General features: G+C 38.6%; 1 protein-coding gene across 2 annotated transcripts in view; it reads right to left on the reverse strand.

The window, feature by feature from the left end:
- Positions 1 to 993: 993 nt before the first annotated feature.
- The window catches only part of NRIP1 (nuclear receptor interacting protein 1), an 86,878-nt gene continuing 74,790 nt past the window's right edge, over positions 994 to 13,081 (reverse strand). Inside the window, exons 3-4 of one of the 2 annotated variants that reach the window (XR_014155726.1) lie at positions 3,617 to 9,849; positions 994 to 3,563 (exon numbers count right to left, since the gene is read on the reverse strand). Coding sequence is in view for 1 of the 2 variants with exons in the window: in XM_081858451.1 (XP_081714577.1) it covers positions 5,998 to 9,507 (3,510 nt within the window). In the remaining variant the exon portion in view is untranslated. Of the gene's footprint in view, positions 9,850 to 13,081 lie in introns of both variants that reach the window. The other variant, XM_081858451.1, reaches the window with a different exon arrangement.

Genomic DNA, 13,081 nt, shown 5'->3' on the forward strand with positions numbered 1-13,081 from the left:
TGTGGCAAACTGTATCTTTATATGCTGGTACAATTTTTTCTGAGACCTGTTGTACAAGCGAATAGCTGAACTTGAGCCATGCATCTTGACCCCACTCTGGTAATCTACTGAATATCAATGGTGGTGCATACCTTAAAGAAAGAACTGCACTGTAAATGGATACACTGTGTGTCTCTGCATTCAGAGACACACAACTTTACTCAGTTTTATTTTCATTCGGATAAAGCCTCCCGAGCCCAGAAACTGCTTTGTACAGCTCTGCTTCTCAAAATTGGGGTGCCTAGAATCTAGCTCAGTCAAACCATTTTATTTCAGTGATCACTTCTCTCTCTCTCTCTCTCTCTCTTTTTTGCATTTGGTGGTTTTGCAGAATAACTGCAAAAGTAGAACGCTGCAAAACAGAAGGAAAGCATCATCTTCTAGCCCCATATGATGATCACAAAGACTTGACCGTATGCATAGCAATGGTCACCTGAAGAACAAATGACACCTCTGACATCTACTTTTGGTGGCTATGAAGCAGCAGCAGATGATAAGAGGTCCACTCCAAGTACTTTGAAGGGGAATCATGCTTGAATTAGAGGGCAGGAGCTGAATTTGTTGCAAATGGTGGCACAATTCATCTTGCTCATACTAATACAACTGCACTCAGAAGCACAGACTAGTAAGATGAAGGTAGATTAGCTGGTTGGTTGAATAATCATAGGGCTAAAAGAACACAGGCCAAGCTCTTACTCTGGGTGGACTCCATGGGATTACATGGAATAAGTTGGACTGCTTGTGAGTTCCTGATCTAGGAGGAATGCGATGCGGTATGGATTGTATGTATAGCCTATACCTGGGACTTATGCATGTGGCTACCACAAATATGCACAGCTGTAACTGAATAGAAATCGCTGATCTTCAAGCAAACACACACCATCAGGGGAACTTTTGAGCAAGCATTGTTAGCCTACTTACTGGCTGGACAATAAATAGATTAGAACTTCAAAGTCAATGCATTTTTGTCATTTATTCAAATTTTCTGTAGGAAGTAAACACTGAAAGAATTAAAAAAAACCTCACACTGCAGTATGTACAGTTTTGTGACATCACATGAATAAATCATTTCATAATAAAAATGAGAACAGTTAAATTAGTGAAATTCCACAACGAAAAGATTGCATAAACCCCAGAATTCTTGTGTGTGGTAACGAAACCAGTATTGCACACCTAGCAATACCAGAATAGAATTGCAGTGGTTTGAAATGGAATAACAAAACGTTAATGTTTGCTTTTGGGGGTGGGGAGGTGCTCTTTACGTTTTAAAAAATGAAAAGGAAAAAAAGATTGACTTTCCCCCCAGACCCTTTCATTTGAAGCACATTCTTTCACAAAGCTAAAATACCACAGCAGAAGTCATGTCCAGAAACAGAATACAATTGTGTTTGATAAACATCTGGTTTGACTTAAGACATATTTGCCATTGCAGAGATGCATAGGGTCTCCCATGCATTTTTCATGCAGCAGGTAATTACAATATTAAATAAAACATTTTCTGTACATTCTTCCAGACTTGCAAATGTATACATACATGCAAAAAATTTTAAACCTATGTGATCATATTTACATTTAATATATGGAATATACATAACAAAAAGATTAAAATGTTTTTTCCTTTGCATTAGATAGAATACAAAATATGTATTTTTTCATTAAAGAAACCACTATTTACATCACTTTTTTAAAAATCAATTTCAACATGTATGTGTAACAAGTCTATATATTTACATATGTATACATATACATATATATAAAATATAACTTACCAGTTTACTCAACTAAATTGCAGCAGAGATAAACTGGCAACATTTTGTTGTCATTAATGACTGCTCTATCACATTTCACTGATGTTTTGCTGGGGGAAACTTAAATCATTTATTTCAAAAAAATGTAAATTAAGCACTTTATAATCTATTTTTTAAAAATATATAGCTTAAGAAGTAAATACATGGCTGATTTCCCTTTCAAACTGTTGTGTTCTATCTTCAGAGATGAACTGCTCTTACAGAAATGGGTTTTCAAGGTAATCCTAAACATGCTCAGAGGTTTTACTGAATTCCATCAGATTGCCTTTCAGGTAAGCAGGCATAGGATTCCAAATGTGCCACCCAATCCTACCCATGTCTATTTAGATGCAAGACCCACTGTGCTCAATTGGGTTTACTTCTAAGTGAGGAAAGGATTGCTGCTTTAAGTCATTTTCTCTAGTAAAATATAGTGCCCATGTTTTTCTGAAGTTCTAATTTGTGTTTGCCTTTACAGAATGAAACGAGAGAAATGTCCCGACACAGGTCCATATTTTTCCTCTTTCATACTATGTGGGAAGACAGCGAATTATTTTTTCTTCTGTCCTTATGATGAAACTCTTAATTTCATTCATCCTTTCAACTGTACCAATACAGGTCTCTAGTTGCAACTACAAAGTTGCAGGTCATGAATTTAAATCTGCCTCCACTCATGTAAAATGGGGGCTGGGCCTCCACTTTGAACGAAAAGGCATTAGTGGTTGAGAAACCCAGAACTCCCCCCCTCCCTTTAGTTTTTCCTCTTCTTCCTCTTCCAGGTAGACTGATGGATTAAAGTCCTGCTGAAAGAAGCCTCTGGAGAACAGCAGGGGGCTAAGTGTAGGTGTGCCTGCATGTTGCCATCAGTCCCCTATTTTACACACAATTGGTGCAGATCAAAGTCTCAGGTTTAAGCACATAGCTATGCATCATAGTGTATAAATTGATCCTGTGTCACATATTACACTGATGTATACCTGGCAGGTGTGTGCTTTGTATTCAGAACTATGTAAAAGCATGGTCTTGCCCCACCTTGTTTCCTAAATTACATTTTACTGGTTAAGGCAGGTAATTACATATCTAAAATCTTTTTGAAATAATGTGTTCTACCCCGTTATTGAGATTTGTGGTGTCAATGAAATACATTACTGAGATGAAATGTACCAACTGAACTGCTGTCATTATAAGGTTCACTATGGGGAAAATTAATCTGCAATGTGTATTTGTCTATAAATACAGGTAAGCTGAGCTCTTAAAATATTTGTGCAAATAACTCCCAAGAGGAATATGTAAACTGTTAACTATCAGAATTGTCATCTCTAGCATCTGTGATGAAAAGCCCACCATCCACTAGAGTATCTTCCTAATTTAGAATATAGAAATGCAGTCTCTATGATTATACCAAGATAGTATAAGACAAAGGCAACTTATGGCCCACCAGATGTTGTCCCAACAGCATGGCACATAGTCAGGGGCGACAGGATCTGTAGTCCAATAACTCCTGGAGGGCCACAGGTTGTCAGTCCCTGATAATAAGCTAACAGTTGTTTGTCATGAAATTAAAGTACACCTGAAGGCGCCATTGGCAACAGGAACAGAATGACTAAATGGTGGGATACAACAGAGCTTTAGCCAATTTTTTCATGCCAATTTGCACTGGAATTTTCCTATACATTTGTATTTCCTCCAGGGCTATGAATCTACTTGGTCTGTCATTCACAATCTCTCTCTCTCTCTCTCTCTCTCTCTCTCTCTCTCTCTCTCACTCACTCTCACACACACACACACACTTTTTAAAATATTAGTATTAATTATATAATGTAAATAATAATAATAAAGCTGTGATACTCTGTAGACTAACAGCTGGAACAAATATTTCTAATGCATTTCTCTACCAGGGCAAAGAGAAAAGGTGTTCAGCGACAAAATAAAGAAGTTTGAATTATATAGCTTTACAACTGATGCCGAGCTTATGGTGGAAGGTAAAACAAGATCTGGTTGAAAATATTTATCTTCTTGTATGTAAAAGCTTTATCCAGCCAGCAGTAATATATATGCTTTCACCATAATTAAAATCACTCATTGAGTTGAGATGTGCTGAACTTGTCTGATTTTTTTTCCCTAGGACATTGATAAAAAAAATCCCCTCAAAATCAATGGAAGACTTCAACACATTTGAACTGTGCTGCAATAAACCTTTTAGCTCAGAAGAGTGTAATTTAAAAAAAAAATATAGTAAATTATACAGAAAAGTGAAGTAATCAAAACCCAACTTAACAAACAGTGCAATTCTATACATGCCACTTAGAAGTAGGTACCACAGAAATCAAGGGGACTTATTCCCATGTGTGTATAAGGGTTTTGGGGGGGCAGGGACTTGGGCCCATTAGCCAAATTAGGCTTTGCAGCCATACCCACTCATCAACATGGCTCATGGGTGGGGGAATCCTGTTCTACAACCCTAGTGTATAGGATCACAGCTTAACTGATCTTCTGAGTTAGACTGCTACATGTTTAAAAGCACTGCAGTAGACACAGGTTTTACTGAAACTAAAATTCAGTACAAACTCAAAATATCCTACTTAGGTAAATTTTGTCTAAGAAGTTGGAGAGCGATAAACAGAACTTTTAAAAACTGCCATTCCGTTCTTTCAATTTACAATACTTCATTTCCCTTAATTCTGGTTTATTAAATATTAATTAATTTACCACAAACGATCTTTTCACTGACCACTAATATCAATACATATGCCACCTTCTTACCAAAAAGCCTTCTAAACATGTCAGCATTTTCAATACTTCAGTAGTGCTCATACTGTAAAGCAAGACTGAGCTGATGGGAAAAGATACCAACGTGATGCGTTACCTATTCTTTTTTCTCTCTTAAACAAAATGCAACATTGATTCTGGAAAATCCAAAGTTCACTAATGTGTTCCTTCACCAAGCATAAATGGGGAGAAAATGAAAGTGGGTGAGGGACATATTTTGCTACCAGGATTTTGCAAATCTAGCTTTATAAATAACTCATAGCCCAGGTTTTATATTTATTTCAGCTGAGTGTCTAGGGAAGGCATTCTCCAAATGCAACTAGAGAAAATACATAAGATATTTCTTGTGGTTCTCCCAGATATTAAAATGCAATCAAAAGCCATTAGGAAGCACCCAAAGGTTTCATTTCTATACATTTCTCCAGTTAACACTGAGGATGATTACTAATATGCTAGAGTAGACTAATGCCTTGGTCTTGGTGTTCCATTTACAAAAAAAGGGGTTCTTCACATTTCATACATGTATGAAAACACAAAGTTATACTGCCCCAGTGCTTAAGAGTTTCAAAAAGGAAAATATATCATGCGACAGGATGAAATGCTGCAAAACACTCTGCCAGCAGTGTCAGCTTTATGCATTGCATGTGTAATACTAGTAGTTCCAAATAAGTACCTTTTTATAATATATAACCCAGAATAATTGCTGCTACCTCTGTATTTTCCCCCTACACTGGCTCAGATATTTGTAAATAATTCCACCCATGTGGTTCAGCTTCCTGCCATGTTTTTAACTGGGACCTGCTGGTGAAGAGAAGGGAATAAATCCTGAGGCGCCAGGCAAAAACTTTTATATATAACCAGGCCTTTAGCTATCTGTGGCCTTTTAGAATTGGGATGTCTTTTAATTTATGTGGGGATTTTTGTTTGTAAGTTGCTTTGGGTTGCCCTAGGCAAGATAAAGCGACTGACCAAATTCAAGAAATAATAATAAAAAGTAATAATAATAATTTTTAAATATAAGAATAAATCATATACATGACATCCAAGGTCCACAGGAAGATCATCTGCCATCATTTGTATGATTTGGAAACATATCAGGAAGCTGAACCCCATGGTTTTAAACCTTTGCACAAACACCAGCAGTCAGTTTTCTTATGAATTTTGATGTAACTAACAACTTGTGATGATAGGTGCCTGGTGACAAATTTCCTGTAAAGCAAAAATAAAAATAAAAAATTGCTACATGTATTTTAAATATCAGCAGAAAAATTCATCAAACAAAACCATGTTTCAGTTATACCATGCTTTTCTCAAATCATGCTAGATTTATACAACACTTTTTTTTAAAAAAAAAAAGCAAAGATTTAAACCTGACTGTAAACACTTCTAATATGATTATAATTTACTCTGGTTCTTTTTTAATTGTTAATACTTTGTCTAAGAGTCCGTATACATTTCCATTCACATTGTGTTGAAGGGACACTTTATTACTTGAATGACTACTGTAAGTATTTCTTACATTATGAAATGGCATTTTACATTCTGCAACAGGCGATAACTCTTTCTTAAATGTGACAACAGATGAATGTTCTGTAAATGACGTATCACTCCAAACATCTTTGCCATGTGCTTCCTGAATATTAATGGAATTCCCACCTTTCTGTAACATGTAATATAATATAGGATTAGTTTTGGTCAGTCTTGGGGAATCTCGCTCATGTTCATTTTTGTCCGTATCTGTGATGACCCATTTTATAGGTCCCCTTTCTCTAGGTACATGGCAAACACTAAACTGGTCACATTCAGGTTTTGATGAAACTGTGCCTCCCAAATGTTCAGTGAAGGGAGAACTGGCAGGACTCCTCATTGCAACTGAATACTGAAATGTTCGGTGATCCAAACAACTGGTTTGCTGTCCAGGATTTCCCATTAGCGTATGTACTGAAGGGACACTGAATTCAGGTTTGCTGTTATTTGTGAGGTTATTTTTTGTTCCTTTCTTTTTGCCATCAGTTACTGCTGAATTATTCCTATGCTGAGGCACGTCTTTTTCACAATTTTCTGACAGAAGCAGTTGTTTCAACACGTTAAATCCTTTGCTTTCTCTAGACCAAGTCCTATTTTCACTTTCATTATTTGAACCGTGACCTGAAGGGTATTTTAATTCAACATCAGTTCTGCTAAATTTCAATTCTTTCTGGTTGAGTCCAGGACCATACAAGGCATCTGCAGAAGACTTATGATTGTTTGCAGCATCAGATATGTTACCTTTGTTACCTTTTAGCAATTTCAAATGACCTTCTGAAGGTTCAGGATGCAGCTTCCTCTTCTTTGGGACTGTGCTGGGGCTTTTTGATTCCACAAAAGTCTGTTCCGCATTTCTGTGGCTCCTGTCCAGTTCATCTGCAGAATAGCTATCTTGACTCTGCCTCAGCAATCGACTTAGTAGGCCATTCTTTGAAAAAGAAAAGCCTTGAGGTGAGAGAGGGTTGGGTTTAAATTCCTCTGATGCTGGAGAAGTAGCTGAATGTCTCTCTAATGAATGAGCTATTCCATGATATTTCTTGCTAACACTTTCCCTTACTTGCTGTGCATTTGGATTCTGAAGGGCATTTGATTCCTCAGAAGGTTCAGCTTTTATTTTTACAGTCAATATTTGTTCATTCAAAGCCTTTTCTGTCGGGTCTTGTAAACTCTCTTCTTTTGAATGCATCCTCTCCTTTGTTTCAGTCATACCTTTGTTGGAGGTTCCCAGAAGCAGTTGGAGGACAGTGCGTCTTTCAAGTAGATTCTGGATTTCTGAACTGGGAAATCTTTGTTCAGCTGGTAGAGGCTGACTACTGACAATTTTGTTTTCTTCAAGTGCACCTGATGCATTAGTAATCAGGGAGCTATTTAATCCATCTATCAATCCAACTGGTTTCTCTGGGTTTAGAGTCATCATTTGTTTGCCTGTCTGCCTTTGCTCATCTATTGACATGGAAGACTGCATCCCACATTGAGCTAAGTTTTGCAAAAGTTTACTTGCACTAAAAGATGGATTTGTTTGTACAGTTTCATTTCTGCTCTGTTTAGTTCCTTGAATTTCTTTGTGTACTGTAAGATCTATCAAGTGTTTAGAAGCTGGATTAATTAGTCTTTCAGGCTGTATGATGCAAGTGTATGGTGGTGAATTATGTTTGACCAATAAAGGAGAATGGTGTGAAAGGTTGATGGGGGAATCCGCTTGTGTAGAATTTAGCAGAGGAGGAGTGTTTATTGGAGTAATTTGATTTGTACTAGAGCAATCTGTCATAGGAGTTCTGTTACCCATTGCTAAATTAAATTTTGTCACATCAGCTGAAACTAATGCACTCTCAGTTTCTGTGATTTTCTCAACATTGTCTTCATTTTTATGGCCAAGTAATAACTGAAGCAAAGTTACTTTCTGATGTGGATTGAGTTTTGCATTTTTAGAGGGACTTTTCTCTTCTACATTTTCTAGACAAGGAACTTTTGAATCCCAGTTGTGAAGTATGGATTGGGTTAAATTGTCTAGAGAAGCTGGTTGCGCAGAATCTGGTTTATTTGTTTTCTGTTTGAAAGATAAGTCTATAGGAAGACAATTAGAATGAGAACTTTCATCATCACTGCTGTCATCTTCTGTAAAACTTGGATTGTTGTCAGAATACTCATCAACCGTAGTTGGTGTACTACTCTCCTCAAAAATACTGGACCTTTCATTCTGTTCATATCCTTTAGTCTGCTTAGTAGCACTGTGATTTTTAAGGAGATGTAAAAGTAAACTACTGTTGGTAGGTGGTTTCATATGATTTTTTTCCATCGTTGTTTTGTAGCCTATGCTTTTAGGAGATGAATGAATTACCCCCATAGGACTCTGAAAATGTGTCATATTGCTTTTGTTGGTTATTGATTTGGTTGAAGATCTTACCTGACCATTAGGATGGCTTTCAATTCCTTTTGACAGTTTGAAATGGCCAACATCTTTCGGAACACTTTCTTTTAATCTTGCCATAGCAGCAAGTCTCTCACTTGCAATTTGACTTGCATTTTGTGCTTTTAGAGCATGTTCTCTGGAGTACTGCTGCAAGTGCGCTTCACTTGAAAGAAGCAAGGCTAGCTGACTACAAGCCACACTGGGTTTAGGAGACGTAGCAGGACTAGACCTTTTTTCCACCATGCTTGCAACAGCTTGTAATCTTGCAGCACAAGACAACGACTCACTCATCACCTTGGAACCACTTTGTCCTGTATGCGAAGATTCTATAAACCGATCTTTAACCAGATTAGCTGTTAGCTCAGGCAGACCAGTCTCCAGCTTTTCATCTTTTGCTTTGCTCTTCTTCAGGAGAGTCTTCAAGTGACTGGATGCAACACCATAGCACCTTAAGTCTTTCTCAACTTGCAGAGAATCGTGGCTAAGGGAATACCCTTGCTCCTTGAGGCTCTGCCTAATCTGTTGTGACAAAGCAACGCTCTGCAGCCTAGAGCTGAATGACTGAAGCAAAGAGGCCAGTAATGTGCTATCCTGTTTGCCTTTAGGCACATTTTCAACCATGCCAGCTAACAAAGCTTCTTTTTTCCCATTTAAATCCACAATAGAATCAGACAAGCGTCTTCTCTTTGCTGCATTCCAGTCTTCAGAAGACTGCAATAGCCTTGCCTTTTTGTGATGCAGCATGCCAGAACCTTGATATGTATGTGTGTTAGCAACTGAAGCATCTCTTTGACAGCTGGGAGATGTATTTCCAGAAACCCTGAAGTTCTGATCTTCTGCACCAGGCCCAACAGGCTTTTTGTCAACCGCAGAACCCGAACCTCCTGCTGCTTGATGCATTAGTAATCCCTCTAGGTAAGTTAGAACAACGGAATCCTGGTGCATCTCAGAGACAAGCTCTTCTCCATGAGTCATGTTCAATACAAGTATCCACAAAGGCTCCCTTTTTATTCACTTTAAGGACTAACTTGTTATTGGTGAACTGAGATTCAGATTAATAAGCAAGTCTACTGTTGCCTTCAAAATGTGATGCAGAACAGGTGCAGTAGTCCTTGATTGATTCTCTCATTAAGTTTTTGTGGAAAACTAAAAGTTCCATTTTTATGCATCTCTGCACATGCATTTATGAAGGTGATCCAGATTGACTTATTTAAAACATGGTTCCAGAGGAAACATATTCATATTCTTCTAGTAGATTTCTGCAGCTGAGGTTTTCTTTTTTCAGTCTTTTCTCATCATATTGTACATGCTTAATTCCTATGAAGCAAAAAAGGAGAAAAAAAATCAGCAAAAGTATTTTGAAGGTACCAAAATTGTATTCAAGCAAAAACAGAAGCGCATCACACAGCTCTGTTGTCTTTTGATCAGCTAATTCTTCCTGAACAAACCAGCACCTTGCACTTTTGTTTCCTTAAAAAGTGTTGCTTGAAAGCCCCTCTTCACACAAATGATAGGTTACAGCAGGCATAGGCAAACTCGGCCCTCCAGATGTTTTGAGACTACAATTCCCATCACCCCTGACCACTGGTCCTGTTAGGTATGGATGATGGGAGTTGTAGCTCCAAAACATCTGGAGGGCCAAGTTTGCCTGTGGCTGGATTACAGTTAATAGAATGTCCCAATACAGGCATTGAAAAGAGGGGGAGGGCACAATGGGCTCCAAAGAGTCAGGGACAAACTGAAGCACCTTGGCTGTCCTGTCCCCCGCCCCAACTTGAAGCCACGGAATGACGGCAGAAACTGGAAAGCAAGCACTTGATGTTGGTGTCTGCCTTCCTTAACAAATACATGATTCAGATAGAGTTTACTGTGATACTGGTTATCATCATCATCTCAGAAAGAGGGACACCCCCTCTCTCTTTGGTATTCACTACTATACATTGTATTGTGTATCACCATTTGGAAATGATCATGAAAGAGAAGAACACGGAGGCTTTTATGGAGCCAGCAAACTGCTAAATGTACCCTGTCTTCCAGAATAACAGGCTAAAGATATATCGGCATGGATAGAACAGCAAAGGATTTGGGCCACAGTCTAGAAAGGCTACTTTCCACATATGACTATGTGCAGATTTTAATAACTTTTTTTGTACAGCCAATCAATTGGCAAGATTTATATGGAAAGGTGGGCTGCCTCTCCAGCCAAGTGAGTGGGCACATAAAAAAACCCAAAACTGACTGCTAACTTTGTTGCTCTGGACTTTTATGTGCCAATAAAGTTTTTTAAAAAGGGAAATGGTAAGCATTAAAAAATTCAAGATAAATATTTATTTCCTAACTTAAAAATGATGTAATAACTTTAAAACAAGTCTATTAACAAATCTCAGTCATAAGAGCCAGTGCCTAATGAATGAAGCATTAATCTAAAGAGCATGAGAATTAGCTAAAAATCAAAGAAAATAAACATGAAAATTAGTGTCAGTTATACAAGACCCACCCTATACCTGTGACTGTGAACTGTTTTAACTGCTGCTGCTGCTGCTGCTGCTGCTGCTAATAATAATAATAATAATAATAATAATAATAATAATAATAATACCGTATTTTTCGCCCTATAGGACGCACTGCCCCATAAGGCGCACCTAGTTTTTTGGGGGGGAAATAAAGGGGAAAAAATTTATTTCCCCCCCCCCAGGCACAGGGCTGGGGCGGGGGAAGCCTGAGCTTCCCCCGACCCCAGAACAGGCAACTCTCCGCAAGCCGCGGGACCCCAGCGCCGGGCTCCCGCGCCTTGCGGAGAGCTGCGCCAAGCTTGGGCGCGCTGAGCTCAGCGCGTGCAGGCTTCAGCGTGTAGGCAACTCTCCGCAAGCCGCGGGAGCCTGGCGCCGGGCTCCTGCACCTTGTGGAGAGCAACCTGAAGCCCCGGCGTGACTGCTCAGCGCACCGGGGCTAAGGAATAAGAGGCAGGCAGCGCTGTGCAAGCCGGGGGAGCCCTCCCGCGGCTTGCGCACAGCTACCTGAAGCCGACCCCTCTCACTCTCCAGGCTTCAGCGAAAGCCTGCATTCACCCCATAGGATGCACACACATTTCCCCTTCATTTTTGGAGGGGAAAAAGTGTGTCCTATAGGGCGAAAAATACGGTACTTTTATTATTTATAATTTTAACACTGTTGTACCATGAACTGAAACCAGCTGGTGAAGGGTGGGTGTTAATAATAAATATTATACAAACTCTGATAACAAAAAATACCGCCTCCAGGGTAACTAAACTCTGGATACAATAGATATGAATGAAATAATTATGAAATAATTAGAATCCAGCTATCTGAGTATAAACAAATGTGTAGCAATGTATCATCAAATTGCAGCCTTTGATCTTTGACTCTTTGCATTATCTGCCACTTTTATGTCAACTTCTAGTTACTCTGTTTAAGGCTCTCCTACCTTCATCTGCCCCAATTCTCCATCTCAGGGCCTAATTTGATTTCTGCCTTCTGTAGTCCCCACCATAGTCAACACCAGCTGCTCCCTCTGCCTCAAACAGATGGTGGGTCAGTCCAGATGTGATACCAAAGCATGAATTGTTACAGGAACAAGCCCTGTGTTCATGTGCTGCTTTCCCCTCACATTTAGTAAGAATAGAATAAGGCTTAAAAATGTGTTGTTTAGCTTTCAGAAATGAGGTGGCTAGTTACAAGTCCTATTTTTAAAAAATTAGTAACAAAAACTCATTAAACCGACTTTTGTAGAGTTACTAGATTTTAATATGGAGAAATGTCATTGTTCTACAAAATAAATTTGTCACTGAATGTCTATAAGTACTCCAAAAGTGATTCATGTGTTATGAACTGAGGCTGGTATGTGTGCGTAACTGTTCACACAAATGATTTGCTTGCGTGATGCGTATTCATAAAGGAGGTGACTCATGAAAGACATGGTGGGAACTTCCATGAGCAGAGAAAATGAGTATGTCAGCTTTTTAGAAGTTACACTTCAAATACTGGCTTGTGGAAACAAGGAGTTGTGTCTTTCCTCTCCCCAAATCTGTTCCAGGGAGTCCTCCAATGAATTGGAGCAGACTTTGAGGGTGCACAGGGGGCTGTAGGGGAAAAGAGAGCAAGAAGATCTGCTAGGCAAGTGAAGGTACGGTGTGTGAGCGGAACAGCTTCTGCACATAGTCAAGCTGTTTCAGAATGAATGAAATTATAAGGACATGTTTCTACAGAATTCTTTTATGAGTTAAGAGTTCTACTAAACAGTGAAAATCTTACCAATATTATACTAAATCCACTACATAAATTGCCATACGAGTTAGTTGTTTTATGTTTGCTAACATGTCAAAAAAAGGGGGGGAATCAGTGATAGAGATATGAATTCAGGACATCAAGAATTCACGGTAGTCTTGCAGCAGTTTCTCTGACCTCGTGTGGAGGATTTTTCATTAGTATGTTTTTATAATACATAAAAGAGATAGAAATAAAAACTTGTAAGATTGTGATGTTTATGACATTAGAACAGCATAATTACCAGTCAACAACTAATATTTGG

Source organism: Podarcis erhardii (genome assembly GCF_964252035.2).
Source record: "Podarcis erhardii genome assembly, chromosome: 4".
NCBI lineage: Eukaryota > Metazoa > Chordata > Lepidosauria > Squamata > Lacertidae > Podarcis > Podarcis erhardii.